General features: G+C 43.5%; 2 protein-coding genes and 1 long non-coding RNA gene across 8 annotated transcripts in view; 2 read left to right on the top strand and 1 right to left on the bottom strand.

The window, feature by feature from the left end:
- The first annotated feature begins 2,057 nt into the window (after nucleotides 1-2,057).
- LOC143486022 (uncharacterized) lies at nucleotides 2,058-6,666 on the top strand. Of its 3 annotated transcripts, none has more exons than XM_076985800.1 (2): nucleotides 2,058-2,921; nucleotides 3,006-6,666. In XM_076985800.1, the coding sequence occupies exons 1-2, from the start codon at nucleotides 2,308-2,310 to the stop codon at nucleotides 3,166-3,168; spliced, it is 777 nt and encodes a 258-aa protein (XP_076841915.1). In that variant the 5' UTR covers nucleotides 2,058-2,307; the 3' UTR covers nucleotides 3,169-6,666. The 3 variants fall into 3 exon arrangements, with proteins under 3 accessions (XP_076841915.1, XP_076841925.1, XP_076841908.1); XM_076985810.1 differs by having other exon boundaries at nucleotides 2,060-2,665; nucleotides 2,756-6,666; XM_076985793.1 differs by having other exon boundaries at nucleotides 2,060-3,199; nucleotides 6,239-6,666.
- Nucleotides 6,667-12,702: 6,036 nt separating this feature from the next.
- LOC143486016 (uncharacterized) lies at nucleotides 12,703-17,894 on the bottom strand. The gene is made up of 4 exons (XR_013123108.1): nucleotides 17,646-17,894; nucleotides 16,218-16,271; nucleotides 13,213-13,413; nucleotides 12,703-13,086 (listed from the first exon to the last, which is right to left on the bottom strand). It is a non-coding gene; the product is annotated as an uncharacterized LOC143486016 (long non-coding RNA).
- Nucleotides 16,971-21,803, top strand: part of tspan9a (tetraspanin 9a) — a 139,368-nt gene continuing 134,535 nt past the window's right edge. For all 4 annotated transcript variants that reach the window (XM_076985763.1, XM_076985756.1, XM_076985775.1 and 1 more), the window contains exons 1-2: nucleotides 16,971-17,255; nucleotides 17,654-17,737. The gene's annotated coding sequence lies outside the window, so the exon portion shown is untranslated. The remainder of the gene's footprint in view (nucleotides 17,256-17,653; nucleotides 17,738-21,803) is intronic.

The raw sequence follows: 21,803 nt of genomic DNA, 5'->3' as shown, positions 1-21,803 counted from the left end.
CGGAAGCGTGGGAGATCTAACAGAGGATCGTGGGAGATCTAACAGGGAAGCATGGGAGATCTAACAGAGGAGCGTGGGAGATGTAACAGGATTGTGGGAGATGTAACAGAGAAGCGTGGGAGATGTAACAGAGGATCGTGGGAGATCTAACAGAGGAGCGTGGGAGATCTAACAGAGGAGCGTGGGAGATCTAACAGAGGAGCATGGGAGATCTAACAGAGGAGTGTGGAAGATCTTACAGAGGAGTGTGGGAGATCTAACAGAGGAGCATGGGAGATCTAACAGAGGAGCATGGGAGATCTAACAGGATCGTGGGAGATCTAACAGAGAAGTGTGGGAGATCTAACAGAGGAGCATGGGAGACCTAACAGAGGAGCGTGGGAGATCTAACAGAGAAGCATGGGAGATCTAACAGAGGAGCATGGGAGATCTAACAGAGGAGTGTGGAAGATCTAATAGAGGAGTGTGGGAGCTCTAACAGGATCGTGGAAGATCGAAAGGAAGATCGAGGAGATCTAACAGAGGAGCGTGGGAGATCTAACATAGGAGCGTGTGAGACCTAACAGAGGAGTGTGGGAGATCTAACAGAGGAGTGTGGGAGATCTAACAGGGAAGCGTGGGAGATCTAACAGAGGATTGTGGGAGATCTAACAGAGGAGCATGGGAGATCAAACAGGAGTGTGGGAGATTTAACAGAGGAGCATGGGAGATCTAACAGGATCGTGGGAGATCTAACAGAAGATCGTGGGAGATCTAACAGAGGAGCATGGGAGATCTAACAGGGAAGGGTGGGAGATCTAACAGAGGATTGTGGGAGATCTAACAGAGGAGCATGGGAGATCTAACAGAGGAGCGTGGGAGATTTAACCGAGGAGCGTGGGAGATCTAACAAGATTGTGGGAGATCTAACAGAGGAGCGTGGGAGATCTAACAGAGGAGCATGGGAGATTTAACCGAGGAGCGTGGGAGATCTAACAGAAGATCGTGGGAGATCTAACAGAGGAGCATGGGAGATCTAACAGAGGAGTGTGGAAGATCTTACAGAGGAGTGTGGGAGATCTAACAGAGGAGTGTGGGAGATTAACAGAGGAGCATGGGAGATCTAACAGAGGAGCATGGGAGATCTAACAAGATCGTGGGAGATCTAACAGAGAAGTGTGGGAGATCTAACAGAGGAGCATGGGAGACCTAACAGAGGAGCGTGGGAGATTTAACAGAGGAGCATGGGAGATCTAACAGAGGAGTGTGGGTGATCTAACAGAAGCGTGGGAGATCTAACAGAGAAGCATGGGAGATCTAACAGAGGAGCGTGGAAGATCTAACAGGATCATGGGAGATCTAACAGAGAAGTGTGGGAGATCTAACAGAGGAGCATGGGAGATCAAACAGAGGAGCGTGGGAGATTTAACAGAGGAGCATGGGAGATCTAACAGAGGAGTGTGTGAGATCTAACAGAAGCGTGGGAGATCAAACAGAGGAGCGTGGGAGATTTAACAGAGGAGCGTGGGAGATCTAACAGAGGAGCGTGGGAGATTTAACAGAGGAGCGTGGGAGATCTAACAGGAGTGTGGGAGATCTAACAGAGGATCATGGGAGATCTAACAGGAGTGTGGGAGATCTAACAGAGGAGTGTGGGAGATCTAACAGAGGATCATGGGAGACCTAGCAGAGGAGTGTGGGAGATCTAACAGGATCGTGGGAGATCTAACAGAAGATTGTAGGAGATCTAACAGAGAAGCGTGGGAGATCTAACAAAGACGCGTGGGAGATCTAACAGAGGATCATGGGAGATCTAACAGAGGAGCATGGGAGATGAGTCTTTCTTGTTCGTTTCACGTGTGAGGGTGGGTCAGGGTTGGAATTAGGGTTAGGGGTTAGTCGTTGGAGTTAGAATTAGGGTTATGTTATGGGTAGAGTTAGGGTTAGAGGTTAGGATTAGGGTTAAGGGTTAGGATTTTAGAGGTTAGGGTTAGGGTTAGGGCTATAGCTCTCATTGAGATTCAACATATTACTTCAGATTTTTTTATTTTTTTTTATTGACAGCTGTGGCCTTTTTCCGGCTTCCTGCTTCCTGTTTCACGACGCACGGCAGCACGCTCGCACGCAAACGCCGATTCACTATCAAATTAGCATAGCTTAGCTATAGCCTAATACACTTACATTAAACACTACGATTCTAAATCAGTGTAATACATTTACCGACATCTAATTATTTTATCTAATTTCTGTTCCCTCCTTCTGTTCTCTCCCTCTGTTCTCTCCCTCTGTTTCTCTCTTTCTCCCTCTGTTTGGTCTCCCCTGTTTTTCATGGCTACCGCGGAGGAACGGGCTCTCGTCAAGCTCGGCTCGGAGCTGGAGAAGTTGGGTCGACAGATCGAACGTCTTCTGGAGAAGCAAGCGGAGCTCACCCAGGAGAAGACCAGGCTCGAGGCCGCCCGCGACGCTGCCTACTCGGCCGTCTCCACTCCCTCGTCACGGCGGCTCAGCGCGACCGCCATCTTGACCCGTGCTCCAGGCTGGGAGCGCCAGCGAGGACGCGGAAGGCAGCCGGCGTCGTCACCCCTACCTCAGCCGGACTTCTCCTCTGCGAACCCGTTCGAGGTGCTCAGCTCCGGGTCCTCCACCTCGCCCTCACCAGCGCCGGCACCAAAGAAGAATAAAGGCGGTATCCTCGTTATCGGCGACTCGATTACACGACACTTGAAGGTCGATCTGCCAGGGTCAAAGAGAAACCCCACTGTGTCCTGTTTTCCAGGCGCTCGTGTCCTGGACGTGGCCAGGCGGCTTCCCTCGGCGCTGAAGCAGCGAGATGACTTCGGCACCGTCGTCCTTCACGTGGGGGCTGTCGACACCTTCGCCCGGCGCAGCGAGATCCTGAAGGACCACTACCGCTCGCTTCTGGACACCGCACGGAAGAAGACGTCGGCCAGGCTTGTTGTCTCCGGTCCGCTTCCAACATTCCGGCGAGGGTGCGAGTTGTTTAGCCGTCTTTTCTGTCTCCACAGCTGGCTCCGGGACACCTGTGGCAGCGTCGGCGTGGACTACGTCGACAACTGGGAGAGTTTCCGTGAGCGTCCGTCACTCTACCGCCGAGATGGACTTCACCCCAGTCGCCTAGGCTCGGCAGTCCTCTCCCGGAACATCGAGGACGTGCTACGCCGAGCCTGACCAGCCACAACAAACCACGCAAATCAGCTAAGTAGAACTTACTTCCCTAACTACCAAACCATTGAGACTGTGTCTGTTAGCCGTGGCAGGTATAAGAATAACAGGGCGATATGTTTTAAAAATCTAATTAAAATTAAATTAAATAATCAACGCGAAGTAAGCAGCAATATTAAGCTAAGGCTAGGACTTTTAAACATTAGATCGCTTGCATCAAAAGCTGTGATAGTAAACGAAATAATCACAGATAACAGACTAAATGCACTCTGTTTAACAGAGACATGGGCTAGAGTGGACGAATATGTAAGTTTTAATGAAGCAGCTCCTCCTGGATACAGTTATGTTCATCAGCCCCGTATCACAGGGCGTGGAGGTGGAGTAGCCACAATATATGACATAGATATAGGTTTTACTGTAAAACCAACCACCTCTATTAACTCATTCGAGGCTCTGATAGGTGAAATAGGCAATAATCTTATAGGCAATAAAACAAAGCTTAAACTAGTGACCATCTATCGACCGCCGGGTCCTTACTCAGAATTTCTTAAGGAATTTGCTGAGTTTCTTTCGGAAATAGTCTTAACCATCGAGAGATTTGTAATTGTGGGTGATTTCAACATTCATTATGAAAATGAATCAGACCCACTGAAAATCGCGTTCGACTCCATACTAGATTCAGTAGGTATAGCCCAAAATGTGACAGGGCCTACCCACCGCTGTAAACACACCTTAGACTTAATACTTACTTACGGATTAAACATAGAACATTTGGCAGTCATCCCCCAAAATGACGCCATTTCAGATCATTCCCTACTAATATATGAAATGGCTTTATACGATGTACATCAGATGCGCCATACAAAAACCACGCGCACTATCACATCCGACACTGCAGCAACATTTATAAACTTACTACCAGAGCTACCGAACACTATGCCACTGCAGCCCAATGAATTAGAACAGGCAACACAACAGTTTTATTACACACTCAGCAATACCTTAGACAGTGTAGCTCCAGTTAAAACAAAATTAATTAGGGAGAAAAAGCTTGCACCATGGTATGACGACCACACCCGTCTTCTAAAACAGGCAGCTCGAGCAGCGGAGCGAAAATGGAGATCCACCTCACTAGAAGTGTTTAGAATCACATGGAAAGACGCCATAGTCAAATACAAACATGCCTTAATAAAAGCTAGAGCCGCATACTATTCGACACTAATAGAAAACAACAAAAATAACCCTAGATTTCTCTTCGCGACTGTATCAAAACTAACAAGAAATATCAACGACACTAGTTCTAATACAACACTTACACACACTAGCGATGAATTTTTAAACTTTTTTAATAATAAAATAGATAATATCCGACTACAGAGTCATAATACATTGCAGCCTAACCTCCAATCCAACCCCAGTAGTTTAGTTATTAGTAACTATGCATCCAAAAATATTACCGAGCTAAATGTCTTCGATCCTATATCGCAAAAAGAGCTCACAACACTGATTAATTCATCTAAGTCTACATCATGTATATTCGACCCAGTTCCAACCCGTCTATTTAAAGACCTACTCCCAGCCATTGCAGGGCCCTTACTTAATATGATTAACTGTTCCCTTAACCTAGGGTACGTGCCCAAACAATTAAAATGCGCCGTAATTAGACCCTTGATTAAAAAACAGAATCTAGATCCGCAGATTCTAGCCAACTATAGACCCATTTCTAATCTCCCATTTATCTCTAAAATTTTAGAAAAAGCAGTTTCCAATCAGTTAAACCACCATCTCCAATCAAATAGTATCCATGAAAAGTTCCAATCAGGATTTAGACCAAACCACAGCACTGAAACAGCTTTACTCAGGGTAGTGAATGATTTACTAATATCGGCCGATAATGGGCTAGTCTCGTTCCTTGTACTGTTAGATCTTAGTGCAGCTTTTGATACTGTAGACCACAACATTTTGCTGGATAGACTAGAAAACACGGTAGGTATTAAAGGAGTCGCACTCTCCTGGTTTAGATCATATTTGACTGACCGCTTCCAATGTGTAAGTGTTAATAATAAAACCTCTAAATCTGTGCAGGTTAAATACGGTGTCCCACAAGGGACAGTCCTAGGACCACTTCTATTCACACTGTACATGTTACCCCTAGGCGAGATTATGCATAAGCACGACATCAGTTTCCATTCCTACGCAGACGACACTCAGCTATATTTATCGGCAAAACCCGATGATTTAGGCGCAAACAGTAAAATAGAGAAATGTGTAGAAGAGATTAAACATTGGATGGCGTGTAACTTTCTAGCACTAAATCCCGATAAAACAGAATTAATAATAGTTGGGTCTAGGGCTGCGAGAGACAAGATACATAATGTAGCATTGAATCTACATTCTTTTACTATAACCCCCAGCGCAGAGGTAAAGAACTTGGGCGTCACAATAGACCCAGATCTCTCGTTCAATACACATATTAATAATATAACTAGGGTAGCGTTCTTTCACTTGCGCAACATTGCCAAAATTAGAAACATATTAAATACTAGTGATGCAGAAAAACTAATCCATGCATTCATATCCTCTCGTTTAGACTATTGCAACAGTCTCTTAGCTGGATGTTCTGGTAAATCGATAAACAAACTCCAGCTGGTTCAGAACGCAGCAGCACGAGTTTTAACAAAAACTAAAAAGTTTGATCACATTAGTCCCGTACTATCGTCATTACACTGGCTGCCAATTAGATTCCGTATTGACTATAAAATACTTTTATTAACATATAAAACGCTGCATGGCTTAGCTCCAGACTATCTTGGTGAACTTATTGAACAATATAACCCAGCGCGTTCACTTCGCTCACAGGACGCAGGGTTATTAACTGTTCCTAGGATCAAAAAGATCACAGCAGGTGGAAGAGCCTTTTCTTTTAAAGCTCCACAATTGTGGAATAATCTTCCTGCCTCTATTCGGGACTCAGACACAGTCTCAATGTTTAAAACTCGATTAAAGACTCATCTGTTTAGTTTGGCCTTTGATTAATTTGTTACATATTTACTACATCTCGTATCTTTTCTCCAAGGTTCACCTGGAGAGTAACACTGCAGTCGGAGCCTACAATACCAGCATCGCTGCTCCGACATGGAATGAAAGCCTGGCGTTCATCAACAGACATTTACAATGACAATATCAAAACCCAGAACTTTCATTTTTACCTTTACTTAGTCTGATTGTGTGATTTGTGTGTGGCTTGTGTATTTGTCTGTATTTTGTGTAATTTGTGTGTTAACGGGCCGCCCAATGGAGGATGGGTTCCCTTTTGAGTCTTGGTTCTCCCGAGGTTTCTTCCTATTCCCCACCATCATAGGGAGTTTTTCCTCGCCACTGTCGCCTTTGGCTTGCTCATTAGGGTTCTGGGCCCATAGTATTGTTAACCTTTTAAATCCTGTAAAGCGCTTTGTGACATGTGTTGTGAAAAGCGCTATACAAATAAACTTTGATTTGATTTGATTTGATATTTGATGCACTTTCAGAAGAATGTATTGCATTTTAGTGGTTCTTGTATTCTTTGAAATATGCTCTAAAAGATCTCTGGAAAATTACCATGCACATGTATTTTACACTACACTGCATTAGACTACACCACATTACACTGTTAACACCATGATGTAGAGGAGGTGCATGAGAAGAACAACTGCCCCAAACTCTGCAAGGTAAGCATTACCACATCTGTTACTACACACACACACACACACACACACACAGAGTCAGCAGGAGTTTTTCTTACTTATTGGTTGATAAGTGATCTCTGATCCTCTGATTATGCTCTAAAATGAAACAAGCTTTTTTTGGTGGGCTTATGAATTATTGATAAGCTCTGCTGTGATTGGTTGGTTTACTTCACTACTTCTCGCTAAAAGTCATGAGTTAGCTATAGGCCTTTGTACGATATATCTGGATCTCACAGAATCAACAGAACAAAATCAATCACTCACTAGCTAACTGGTAATACAGTTGCCCTGTACCCTGTTCAAACAAGGTACCAAGCACCTTACCTTAAGGGTTTGCGCTGCCCACCTGGGACATCTCTGAAATATCTCTGGGATGTATCTGGGCTGGGATGTCTCTAAACTGGGAGTGACCCTACCAAGTCATGCTGAAGCTGTTTGGGTCATGTGTTCTGTATGTGATTCTGAGCTTATGTGGATAAACCAGTACCACACCACCTTTAAATATTTGTAAACCAACAAACACATTAATAAAATCTGACTTAGTAAAACTGAGGTGGTGAACTCTACATCGCTGTGTGAAAAGTGTATTTTAAATAAAGCTGCACAGCCTGGTGAAGATGGCAGAGCGTTCTGTCCCCTCACAGGAACTTGTATCGATGGACAACACAGCCACCCAGAAGACACAACCTTCCTTTATCACACAGAATATACAGAAGGTACGATATACACGGCAAGGGTTTTTGCTTCATTAGCCTCCTCAGTTCTCCGTTCTCCAAGCGGACGTTTAGCAAGGAGCCACAGATGTGTGGGGAGTGCCGTCGAGACCTCAGTGCTTCCTGTACACTGAGCATGAGGAAATATAAAAGCACTGAACTGATTTATGCCTTGAGGAACAAAGAGTAAACGTTAGGAGCTGGAACTGGAGAGGCTGAGGCATGCGGCCCCGTTGAAGTCGAACATAAAGAGGTCACATCTCAGAGCTCAGAGCCCGGGCTCACAGCTGAGAATAAATGGTGCTGAGGTTACACAGTGCCTTACAGCCCCACAGAGACATCTGTCCAGTACACCTCTGTGGAAGTGGAATTCCAACACAGCACTACAGCAGAGAGTTACAGCACTCTCAAATGGTGCTCAAATGTCAATGCCTTCCATTTTTATTATATTCCGTAATTCTGCATGTTTATAATAAGAATGAAAATGGGAAGCAATTACTGACAAAAAGCTTCTGCAGTGAGACTTTTTCTTTTAAGGAGTAATTTTAAAATGAACAAGCAAGCAGAATTAGAGCCACTGAGTGGTGGGAATTAGTGTCACATAATGGTGGTGGGTTAGTGTCACATAGTGGTGGGGGGTTAGTGTCACATAGTGGTGGGGGGTTAGTGTCACATAGTGGTGGTGGGTTAGTGTCACATAGTGGTGGGGGGTTAGTGTCACATAGTGGTGAGGAGGTTAGTGTCACATAGTGGTGGTGGGTTAGTGTCACATAGTGGTGGTGGGTTAGTGCCACATAGTGGTGGGGGTTAGTGCCACATAGTGGTGGGGGGTTAGTGTCACATAGTGATGGGGGTTAGTGTCACATAGTGGTGGGGGGTTAGTGTCACATAGTGGTGGGGGGTTAGTGTCACATAGTGGTGGGGGTTAGTGCCACATAGTGGTGGTGGGTTAGTGCCACATAGTGGTGGGGAGGTTAGTGCCACATAGTGGTGGGGGGTTAGTGCCACATAGTGGTGGTGGGTTAGTGTCACATAGTGGTGAGGAGGTTAGTGCCACATAGTGGTGGTGGGTTAGTGTCACATAGTGGTGGGGGTTAGTGTCACATAGTGGTGGGGGTTAGTGCCACATAGTGGTGGGGAGGTTAGTGCCACATAGTGGTGGTGGGTTAGTGTCACATAGTGGTGAGGAGGTTAGTGCCACATAGTGGTGGTGGGTTAGTGTCACATAGTGGTGAGGAGGTTAGTGTCACATAGTGGTGGGGGTTAGTGCCACATAGTGGTGGGGAGGTTAGTGCCACATAGTGGTGGTGGGTTAGTGTCACATAGTGGTGGTGGGTTAGTGTCACATAGTGGTGAGGAGGTTAGTGCCACATAGTGGTGGTGGGTTAGTGTCACATAGTGGTGGTGGGTTAGTGTCACATAGTGGTGGGGGTTAGTGCCACATAGTGGTGGGGAGGTTAGTGCCACATAGTGGTGGTGGGTTAGTGTCACATAGTGGTGAGGAGGTTAGTGCCACATAGTGGTGGTGGGTTAGTGTCACATAGTGGTGGTGGGTTAGTGTCACATAGTGGTGAGGGGGTTAGTGCCACATAGTGGTGAGGCAGCTCAGTTTCCAGTTTGTTTCACTGCTCATGGCAGTACCAACATCCTAAAGGAAGAAATGGTTCGGCCTGAAACACGTTTGTGAAAAACAGACTGCAAAGATTTTTCATCAAGTACTTATGAATTTGCTAAAAATGGCCAGTTGTAACTGCTTTACATCTAAATGACTGAGAGCCCTGTCAATAAGATGGCTCTCTCTGGGGCTGGGTTTGGTGGGTTGTCTTTATTTTCATTTTCATGACAAATTAAAAAAACTTTCAACTGACTTCAGGTTTCTGCTGTCTAGATTTATGGGCACAGCAGATGCATATCAGTTCTGCAAGGTATACTGCAAGACCTTATGTGTGTGTGTGTAAGACTGAACAAAGACTCTTAGATACATGTCCTCTATGCAGATGTTATACATGTTATACACATAGAGCAGCGACGCTGGTTAGGACCTGGACTTATTAGTTTATTAGGACCTATGAGGGCACTAGGGCTTAGTTTATCCAAGGTCAAGACTATCATGCTACAGGTACTGTCATTACGTCATGCTAAGACTAATGGCAGTGGGATATTAATACATCATTGAAAGGGTTCCTGTTACAGCCATGTCACTGCTTTCTCTGGTACAGCCTTTAATGGCTGTTCATTTTTCAATTGCAAACAAAGCAGCAATCAGGATTTACTATTCAGGTGACTAATGCCATACTCACTGGAGGGAAATACATTCTGCGTGATTAGTAAGTTTCAGCCAGACTGGCTTTTATTTATGGGAGTTAAGTTAAAGGAAGGGAGGTGAGGGAATATAGTGTGTAGCTAATGGGGTGCAATGATAGGGGTGAGTGTGATGGGTGTGTGTGTGTGTGTGTGTGTGTATGATGGGGGTGTGACTGAGAGGCATGTGATTGAGGGATGTGTGACTGAGGGTGTATGATTGAGGGTTGTGCGATTGGTGGTGTGTGATCGAGGTGTGTATCATTTAGAGTTGGGGCCAATGATTGTGCATGTGATTGAGGATTGGGGGCATGTGATTGGCGAGCATGTGATTGGTCACATGTGATTGAGGGTGTGTGACTGGGGGCATGTGATTGGGGGCCATGTGTTTGGGGGTGTAATTTGGGGCAGGGGCATTTCTAATTGCCTCTTAAGCCCCATGTGTGGCCGTGGTCAAGTGAGGGTTATCCACTCTTATCCAGCACGAACACCCAGCAAGTTATTATACCTTACTGCTGTCTCTCATAAACCACACCACACCAAACACACACAACTGCTAGTGTTATTTTGTGGCACTTATTAAAGATTTACTCTTGGCTAATAAACTACTACTCCGCATCAAGTGAGTTGAGATTTTCACCCACTGAGATGAAACAGGAGAGTAAGCACAAATAACTTCAAGTGAAGTTGTTAAACAACTATAACTACTCTTATTAGATCTTACTGTAAGACTGTGGTTCGTGATCTTCTGTGTTTGCTCCAGTATGTGCAAAACTGTCTCTAAATCTTGTTTAATTCTGTGATGGGGCTTTAATGTCCTTGAATACTAAACAGTAACTAGGCAGGCCGAGCTGTAGCGCCTGCGTGTGGTGCGTGTTCTTATCCACCTTCAACAAACTAACTGATCTTGGTTCAGAAAAACACTTTCTTTTAACTAGATTCTCACTATTATGCAGTTGTACCTTAGACTAAATCAGTGATCATTATACACAATTTACTATAAACTAGTATTTTATGCAGATATATATTTTGTGAGGTTTCAGCTCCTCAGAATATTTTACATTCAGAGTAACTGTGTATGTGTGTGTACGTGCTAGTGTGTGTATATGTATGTGTGTGTGTCTGAGAGAGCAGGTTATTATAGAGTAAAGTGTGTAGGGGGAGAATAAAGTGTGTAGGAGAGAAGGTAAAGTGTGTAGAGGAGAGTAACGTGTTTAGGGAGAGAATAAAGTGTGTAGGGGATTTCAGTTTGTCTGCTGCAATAGTTTCTTTTTTGATGCACTCTTATCTCTCAGGGCTGAAACAAAGTTAGGATTAGGAGCATTTGGGTTAGTGGGATTAGGGTTAGGAGGGGTGGGGTTAGGGTTAGGAGGGTTAGGGTTAGGGGGGTTAGGGTTATGAGCGTTAGGATTAGGGTTAGGAGTGTTAGGGTTAGGGGGGTTAGGGTTAGGAGCGTTAGGGTTAGAAGCGTTAGGATTAGGGGAGTTAGGGTTAGGAGCATTAGGGTTAGAAGCGTTAGGATTAGGGTTAGGAGGATTAGGGTTAGGGGGGTTAGGGTTAGGAGCGTTAGGGTTAGAAGCGTTAGGATTAGGGTTAGGAGGGTTAGGGTTAGAGGGGTTAGGGTTAGGAGGATTAGGGTTAGGGGGTTAGGGTTAGGAGCGTTAGGGTTAGAAGCGTTAGGATTAGGAGGAGTAGGATTAGGGTTAGGGGGGTTAGGGTTAGGGTTATGAGCGTTAGGATTAGGGTTAGGAGGATTAGGGTTAGGGTTAGGAGCGTTAGGGTTAGAAGCATTAGGATTAGGGTTAGGAGGGTTAGGGTTAGGAGGATTAGGGTTAGGAGCGTTAGGGTTAGAAGCGTTAGGATTAGGGTTAGGAGGATTAGGGTTAGGAGCGTTAGGGTTAGAAGCATTAGGATTAGGGTTAGGAGGATTGGGGTTAGGGTTAGGAGCGTTAGGGTTAGAAGCGTTAGGATTAGGGTTAGGAGGGTTAGGGTTAAGGTTCAGGTTAGAGCCATGGATGTAGACAGCTCAACAGCAGGACTGTTAGGAGAGCCATGACCAGCATGGAAACCTGAATGTAGGCACCCATGAACACACATGGAAACTCTCACAAGTCTCCTAATCTACACCTCAGCACTCAGTCGCCTACTGTACACACACCTCCTCCTCCTAACTACCCCAATTACAAGACCAATTACTTGATTTGCTGTTCCCATGGTGACTATAATGGTCAAGCGCTCGCCCTATTAATGGCGTTTTTCCTGCCCCAACCCCCCCCCCCCCCTTCATTTCACTTTCAGACTTTCAGAGGCCTGTGGTGCCGTTCCTGTTTAACAGAGTGTATCTGTCGGGTCTGTGCACTGGAGTTTACAGAGTGCTGGATTCCTGCATTAATCTGACAACTCTACTTTCCACAGCAGACAAAATCAAATTGGTCTTCAGCCTCAGGAACATAAACCAGTAAACAAATCGATTAGGGGATCTGAAATAAGACTTGTTGCATTCATACTCATATACAGTACTCATATACATACTCCCCGAATTGCTTACATTCTCATGCCATTTATACTGCCATTTATACCCTGGGCACATGGGGGCATCTTTCCTGCCACAGCAGGTGTCTGTGTTGTGGGACCAAGGCCTCCTGTGCTGTGTGGAACCCCAGTGCAGTGACTGAGGTCAGGCACCCAGCATTGCACTCCTGCCCTGGAGTTATTTGCCAACATGACACATGTTTATTCAAAGTACGGGTCGCAAGAGACCATCAAATGTGTTTATTTGTTTTTAATCACCACATGTTCACAGAGGCCTGGTGCTGTAACCAAGCCTTAATTGATTAAATGTGGACCCCTTGCAGGCTACCATGGATCCTCTGTGATTGCTCTGTGTGGAGGCATGGTTCAGCTCACACTGGGTTTGAGCATGCATGAACAATGTAAAACTTCAAACACAGTGTTCTAATCAGTGACCTGAGGTTACTTTCTCCAGTTTAATGTCTGCAGGGAGCGAAACATGAAATGTGGTGCAGTGTAAGTGATGAGAGAGGTTAGCCCGGCCACAGGGCCGCGAGGGTAAAATGCCTGACGTGGCTACGTGGCTTGTGTGCTGATATCAGTCTGTTTCAGGCATAACATGTCAGCAGATTAAAGACGATTCTTCTTACTGCATCCAGAGCTTCTTACTGCAACTGAAAAGGTGAGGATGTCAAGATTAGAGTGCACGTGAACAGTGAGAACGCGACACGTGAACAGTGAGAACACAACATGTGAACAGTGAGAACATGTGAATCAACTTGTTGAAGGACAAACATTACCTGTATTACAGCATGTTATATTGCCTTGCCCCCCCACACAGTGGGGTTAATGAGTTTGGGGTAACAACTTCTCCACCTGTCTCTGTGACCTCCGGATGCCTCTCTGACACAGGTGTTGTGCTGAGGTGGCACAGGCTTCACCTCCCTTTAAGGTCATGGGGTCATGAGCTTCTGTATGCTTCATTTTGCCCTTTGTCTGTTCTGTTGAGCAGTAATGAACATTATATTGTACATTATGCAGTACATAGCACATTATACAGTACATCATAAAGTACATAGCACATTATACAGTGCATTATACAGTCTTAGGCAAAGGAAAAGCAATAAAAATCTTAACTGTTGATGGTGCCTGTATAGCGACAACTGATTGCTATAAATGCCCAAACATTAATTTGCTATTATTTGTCAATATCTTTCAGCAGGTTAGTAACTGAAAGCCCTCGCTGGAGCCCTTCACTTATCTGACGTTAGTGAGATGAAAACTGGTGCTGAACATCCAAGTTTAAGGCCTCATCAGAGAGAAGGAGACCTTTCACCTTTCACCTTACAACAATAATCACAAGTTCAGTGGGCTTCAGATGAATGTGCTGTCTGACTAGAGCTGATTAAGTCAATTCCATGACAGTTGGAGATGTCTTTGTGCCCAGGGCCCTATTAAAGAGGGAGGGGCTTGATCATGAGCACTGCTGGCAGTGGAAAGACCTTAGTAGAGTCGCCCACGATCTTCGTGTCCTAATGATGGGCCGTGACGGCACTGCTCACGCCATGTTCTGTTCAGGATCGTGGAGAACAGGTGCAGGAAGCTGATTGCATTTCCCCCAGTGTAACTGTCCCAATGTAACTGACCCCCCTCCCATTAATAACAATTAAGCACATACACTCACCTGTCTGACCGGAGCCCCTTTATGACTCATTACCACTGCAGAGGTAAGTGCACCCTCTCTGCATACTGATGTCACCATACTACACTAATATTACCATACTATACTAATGTCACCATACTATACTAATGTCATCATACTATACTAATGTCACTATATCATACTATACTAACGTCACTATACCATACTAATGTCACTATACCACACTAATGTCACTATAGCATACTAATTTCTCCATCCTATACTAATGCCATCGTAGGTCAAACCCAGCAGGTTGTACATAACCAGCTGCCATGCCAAAGGGTTAGGATTAGGGTTCTTCAGCATAATTAGCTAGAGACATTTAAACAGCATAATGCCTATATCTACAAGGCAGAGACATTTAAACAGCACTCTTGCTTTGTCAAATGCATCAACCATGCTTTAAAGAATCCTGCAATTACCACCTTGCATTAAAATGAATGAATCTTTATGCACATTAAATAAAATTTGCATATGTAAATTTTACTAAATATATTGCATGCATGTATTTATGTATGTACTGTATGTATGTATGTATGTATGTATGTATGAATGTATGTATAATCCTTCCAAATGTTTGTATAAATGTGTAAGCTCCCCCAGAGGCTGTGTAACTCTTCAGTGTGTAGCTCTTCATGTCTACATACCTTGGTTAAGATGTAAGTGTGGCACTCAGACCAACCCTCAATAATAGGTGTGGTGCATCTGAATCCCTAGAAATCTGGATTTATAAACTCAAACTCCCACAGTGCTTCACTGATGACTCCTCTCTGTATTCACATTCATCACTTTTACTGTCTCAGACTGTCTGATGTCAGGGCATCATTTAAATGAAAACTAAAACAGGTGATTCCACACAGGTTCTGTTTGGACTGATCTGACACAGACAGGGCCAAATGCATCATGTAAATAGAAGTGAACTCCACTGCTGGGGTTAATGTGTCCAGCTCTGGGCACATTGGTGATACTGATGGTAATATTTTGATTTCTGGTAGCAGAATGAGCTCCTGCTGGGCCATCAGCCAGATGATGCTCTTCATGGAAGTCATTAGAAATACAAACGGTAACTGAATGTGAACTGGGAGTAGAGCAGTGGACCCTGAACACACAGCTGTGACCTGTTCATAATGAGCTTTGAAATGGGTGTCTACAAATTAATGTTGAAGTCAGTCAAATGCAACCCTACCTGCAGGTATCACCACATTCATATTGAAGCATTCTGATTGTTAATGGCAAGGCTTTTCTTAAAGACTAACTTAAAGATATCAGTGAAGAGTTGGACCTGCCATTGCTCACTGAGAGATTAATTTAGTACAATTCATGATTGATTAGGATTGATTATCAAGACCAAATATTTAGAATTATTTCACGTTTATTTCCACCTTGACGTTCCCAACCAGCCACTGACCTGCCTGTCCAGTTGCAGCTACCATAGCCCGTTCCTTCCTTCCACTACTCTGATTATTGATCACTCCGTCCTGTCCTCTGGGACGTCTGTCTTGGACCACTTTGTTTTTTCTGGATGCCTTGTAAAGTATTGAATTATATCTTCCTTGTGTTCTCAGTGACTTATGAGTTTGGCCATTAGGTTACCAATCTGTCTTCACTCCTGATTACCAATCTGTCTTCACGACTGATTATTGACCTGTTTTCACTCTGGATTACTGACCTGTTTTCACTCCCGGTTGTCATCTCAGCCTGACTATTCAACTGTGGTTCTGTATACTGTGGACCATTAAAGGAGACGACAGTACAGACCGGATGGACTGTTCCTTTAACCTTAGGCCCATCCCAACTGTACTGTTGCCTCCTCTAACCTTTAACCTTTAACCTTGGGCCCCTTCACTGGATTTTGACCTGTTTCTGTCTAACCACTATGGCTTTGGACAATTCCTCTTTGAAGAATTCTTAAATTATACCAATATCCATTTCTACTTTATGTAGAATTATTATTATTTATAATTTTATTGTATATTTATTATTATTATTTGCTTTATTTGTATCAGTTTTATTTTACTGAACCAAATATTTACATTGGGAGTGTTATATGTTGCTGAAATGAAAGTAAACAGATTCAGGTAGAACCATTATGGAGTTACTTACGTCCCTCTAGGAGGTCCATTACTGGGTCAGTCAGAGCTGTCATGTTGTATTAATCTGTAACATGAGAAAATCCTCACTCTGATATTCAGTCTCAGGCACAGCACAGATATATAAACACAAAGCTCAATTGATTTTGGCTGAATGATTCACTGGCTCTCACTAAGATGACTGTAAACAATGTCTCCCAGCCTGTGAGATATACATATAATAAAGCACACTCACATAACAGAGAATACGTAGGAAATCAGCCCGATCACAAGAATGATGAAATCATGTTACGTAAACACAGAATAACAGAACATATCTGCATATCTTGTCCTTCTAAAGAAGGAACAGTGTGGATCTGAGTAGATATGAGAGCTGATATGGGTCGGTATGACAGCATGGGAGGCGGGGGGCTGTGTGGATGGAGAGGATTATGGATACAGGGAAAAGCCCCTTTATGAAAGTCCCTTTATATGCAGTTAATATTTTTATAACATCATAATTTACACAATTTCTTCATTTAGTTTAAACAAAAAAAATTCTTTGAGTATTCTGAGTACCCAGAGTTTTAACATAGACTAGGCTACTACACCAAGGAAACACATTTGCGTTCACCTCGACTTTTAGAGTGACTGAGCGGTTACATTATTGCTGGGGAGTCAGTCAGAAGATGAGGGTTAGGGTGACCCTTGTACAGTCCCGTTCGTGAATACAGGCAGGGGAGCCGCTCGCGCCTGTAGGAGTCAGTAAGGCTCGTTTCACAGAGCTTTTCATTTCCGCCTTCAGTGAAAGTCGCTCGCGCGCTGAGAACTGCACGAGCTGTTAACCCAAGCCCCTGGTGTACAGAGCGCTCGTGGCTCCAAACTAAGTCGCGTACGTTTTACAGGCAGCACGTGATTATAAGACAAGTCTGTTTTGAGGGCACGCGTGTGCTGTTCGAGTAGTTCGCCGAGCTCCGTGCAAGTGAGGCAACACTGATTTGCTTCTGGCCTCGGTTTGTCCGACAGCCCCCGTGAAATCTTAACAAATCACTTCCAGGAGGATTCCAACCAGGTAGGAGAAATCTAGTAGCTTTGTGGCGAATTCGTCTGCATTAATGCGTTTGACAACTCTTGACAGCATGTTTACATTTGTCTCGAGACTTTGACACTTCAAAAAAGGATCAAAACAAAGGGACGCAGTGAGATGCGTCTTGTTTACGCTGTTGCATGTTTAAACAAAACATGTAGTAACAAACGTAGTCTGGGACCTGTAACGTGTTCCTACTCCAGTCTGCCCCGAGTATGTTCATTCATCTAATATATATTTGAACTTTCTTTGATATAGCTACTTAAATTAACTAATTTATCAAATTAAGGTAACTGCGTGGTATAAACACCAAGAAACCTAGAAGTGCTATTAAATCTTTAGTCTTTTCTCAAAGTAAATTCTGTTTGTCCTTACGTTGCCAGTTAATCACGAGGGCTTCAGGGTAAACACAGAAGTGGCCGGTCGTCTGTGAGAAACATACGAGTCCATAGACACACAGACCGAAGGTGAGTTGTGGAGACCAGTCCACCGTATCTGTTGCAATCATCTTGTTCTCACGTGCTGCAACATCCTTGAATTCACAGGCCAGATTTTCAGTCGTTCTGTGCTACATAATTTTGTTTCTAGTTATTTCCTGAAGTGCACACCGTCGCATCGCAGTGTTTGTCGTAGCAGCGGTCCAGAGATAACTGTACGAGCGCTGCCCCCCAAAGAGGCAGACCATACGTTCATGTTATCAGATTTCTTTTACGTCCGTGTCGCATGTTTTAAACAATCATCACTCTTTCGTTTACATTTTTCACTTGGATAGATATTCACTAATCAGTCAAAATTACTAAATATTATTAAAACTAAATATTATCTGTGCTCTTCTGTGTACCATAACTGAAAATGTGCTCCTTGAAACAAAATTGAAACTGCTCCTTTTGCATTTCCTGTCTGGAGCAGACAGGCCTCAGGCAGCTGCTCCCAGTGGCCTTTCTGTTGGAGAACACATCTACACCTCATTTCCTGTGCCCTTGTGGTCTCTTCATGGCATTCTAGAGGCACAGCTGATTGCGTATGAGGGATATCTGTGCCATCACACCCCAGCTTTAGAAGCACCAAGCCCACCACAGTTGTGCTGAGTTGGCTTTTCAGGGGGCCAGTGAGATCAGCTTGAGTCTTCAAAGCTTAATAGGCAACATTTAATGCCTATCAGGATATAACTGTTTAGATGAGAACAGTGAGCACTCTTACACAAACACACACACACAGTGAATAAGATCTGTTAAACCAGTGGTTCCCAAAGGGGGGGGCAAAAATATTCTCATCTACCAAAGGGGGGCATGGCAGAAAAAGTTTGGGAACCACTGTGTTAAACCAACATGTTTTTTCACCTTTGACCTCTTTGGTGATGGCACCTTGTGTCAGAGAATTAGTCTCCATGCAAACAAGGCTGTGTGTTGAGGCCCATGTGGGACATCTGACCACCAATACAAGGTCCCCTCTGTGTGTCGGGGCCGTTGAGAGGCCATCTGACCACCGCTATAAACAAGGTCGACTCTGTGTATCGGGCCGATGAGAGGGCATCTTTGTGCCTGCTGTGGCAGACGATGACTGAGCAGAACCTCAGAGAAGTGATCGTTACAGGCACCCACACAGTTTGCCATCATGGAGTGTAACCTTGTGAGGTCATCACGGAAACGATTCCAGTGTTAGGAGGTGGAGTCCTGCTTACACATGTTGGGAAATCATGAGCTTTACTGAGTCAGTCCAGTCGTGTCTCGTAGAGTGCGGAGTGCCTCAGTAAAGTTCTTTCTGATGTTTCCTGTGTATGAGACGAGCACTGGCTGCTGTTCAAATGTCGAGACCACATGCTGTACTTTCTTCTCTCGTTTATTTTGGAGGAGCAATAAAGTGTTTTTATGCTCTGAAACGAAAGCAAATGGTGGTTGGGTGTGTGTATATGTATACATGTGTGCTTTTTGTGTACACTATATTGTAAATGTAATGTACATTTATTTATATAGCACTTTTTTGAGCCCTTGCTCCAAAGTGCTTTACAACTCTAAAAATAAATAAAGCAGAAATAAAATATACAAGACAATCAATTAAAAAAATGAAAATCGTACATAAAATGCTTAACATAAAAACATAAAAGGAATTAAAATAGGTATGTAACAAAATTAAGTAAAACTAAGCAAAACCCCCACACTCAAAGTTTAATTGTGGACTGTTTCAAAGGCCTGAGAATAAAAATGGGTTTTCAACAGTTTTTTAAAAGATGATATGGAATCTGCAAATCTGATGTTTACAGGAAGACTATTCCAGAGTTTAGGTGCATACACGGCAAATGCACTGTCACCCTTTTGCTTGAGTTTTGTTCTCGGCACCATCAGAAGCCCTTTGTCTGTAGATCTCAATGACTTTGAAATGGAATGGGGAACTAATAACTCACAAATATACTCTGGCATCTCACCATGTAAAGCCTTATAAGTTAAAACAAGTACCTTAAAATCCACTCTCCACTTCAATGTCAACCAGTGAAGGGAGGCCAACACTGGAGTGATGTGTTCCCTACATCTTGTTCTGGTTAAAAGCTGTGCAGCTGCGTTCTGCACCATCTGAAGCTTTGCCAAAAATCCTTGGCTAAGGCAGGTGTACAAGGCATTGCAATAGTCTATGCGCGAAGACACAAATGTATGTAAGATTCTCTCCAGGTCCTGAAATGATAGAATATGTTTGATTTTTGCAATGTTCTTAAGCTGAAAAAAGCATGACTGAATAAGCTTTTTGATGTGTTCAGTGAGTTGTAGCTGAGGGTCAAAGATAACTTTAAGATTTCTAGGAAGAGCATTTACTCTTGATGTGAGAGAACCAAGAGCCACCTCTACCTCCCTAGGGATTTTATCAGAATCCACAACCAGAACCTCCATTTTATCTTGGTTCAGCTTAAGAAAGTTGCAGTTCATCCAGATTTTTATAGCATCTAAGCACTCAGCTAAAATGGCTAATTTACTGAAATAATTTTTGCTAAAAGAGAAATACAACTGTGTGTCATCCACATAAAAATGAAAAGAAATATTGAAACGCCTAATTAAAACTCCAAGGGGCAGCATGTACAAAGAAAATAAAATTGGCACGAGAGTGGAGCCCTGAGGTACTCCACAAGTGAGGTTAACCACTGAAGATTCTGTGCTCCCTGTGGACACAGAAAATTTCCTGTTTGACAAGTAGGAGGACAACCAATCATGTGCAGAACCTGATATGCCGACCCATTCAGATAAGCGGCTTTTTAAAATACTGTGGTCTACTGTATCAAATGCAGCACTCAGATCCAACAAGACCAGACTAGACACCTTTCCAGCATCAGTGTTCATCAGTAAGTCATTTACAATTCTCACGAGTGCTGTTTCAGTGCTATGCTTCTTTCGAAAACCTGACTGGAACTTTTCGAAAATATTGTTTGTCTCCAATGCCTGGATGAGTTGCCCTGCGACCACCTTCTCCAAAACTTTAGCCATAAAGCAAAGTTTAGAGATGGGTCTGTAGCTAGAGCAAACATTAGGGTCAAGGCTCTGTTTCTTCAGAAGAGGCTGTACACTTGCCACTTTAAAACAATCAGGAACACACCCAGAACTGAGAGAGAGATTAACCACATTCAGCAGATAAGGACCCACAGATTCTAAAACGTTTTTAAGAAATCTAGGAGGAAGAATATCAAGTGGGCTAGAGAATGGTCGCAAGTGCTGCACAGTCTCCGTTAACTCACCCAGAGAAATTTGTGTAAACTGAGTTAAAATGTCCCTGTTACAGCAGACAGGAGCAACATCCATGCACCTGGATGACGGGAATATCAGCTCTGATATCAGTGATCTTGTTTGTAAAGTATTTTAAAAACTGTTCACAGCTGATGGCAGAAGGCTGGATTGCCAAAGTTGTCCCATTCAAAAGGTAATCAATTGTAGAAAATAAAAACCTTGGATTATGCTTCTTAGACATAATTAAAGTGTTAAAATAAGCAGCTCTTGCATCTCTGACCACGTTGTATTGCAACATCAAGTCCTTCATATAGAGAAAATGAACCTGAAGTTGAGACTGCTTCCATTTATGCTCTGCTTGTCTATATTTTCTTCTGAGATCTACAACATCACCATTTAGCCACGGAGTGATATTGGATAGGGGTTTTGATCTGGTCTTATATGGAGCCACTTCATCTAAAATATCTACACATACCATATCAAAATTATTTACAAGATCATTTAACTCCGTATACCAGGGGTGCCCACATGTTTTCAGCTTGCTAGCTACTTATAAGATGACCAAGTCAGAAAAATCTACCTCGCCTCGAGTGTAAATTGTTGACCGGTTGTATATATATATACGGTTGTTGTATGTATATATATATATATATATATATATATATATATATATATATATATATATATATATATATATATATATATATATATATACAACTGTCAGTGCAGATGGACGATAGCCTGTCATTCATCCACTACTTTTTAATGTCATGTGATCTACCCACATTCCTTCGCGATCGACCGACACTTCTTTCGATCGCGATCGACG

Source organism: Brachyhypopomus gauderio, chromosome 2 (genome assembly GCF_052324685.1).
Source record: "Brachyhypopomus gauderio isolate BG-103 chromosome 2, BGAUD_0.2, whole genome shotgun sequence".
NCBI lineage: Eukaryota > Metazoa > Chordata > Actinopteri > Gymnotiformes > Hypopomidae > Brachyhypopomus > Brachyhypopomus gauderio.
Note: the sequence above shows the minus strand (reverse complement) of the source record. Positions and strands in the feature narration are given on the sequence as shown.

Excerpts from the sequence above, each read along its gene's own strand:
- LOC143486022 (XM_076985793.1), top strand. The coding sequence starts at position 2,308 with ATGGCTACCGCGGAGGAACGGGCTCTCGTCAAGCTCGGCTCGGAGCTG.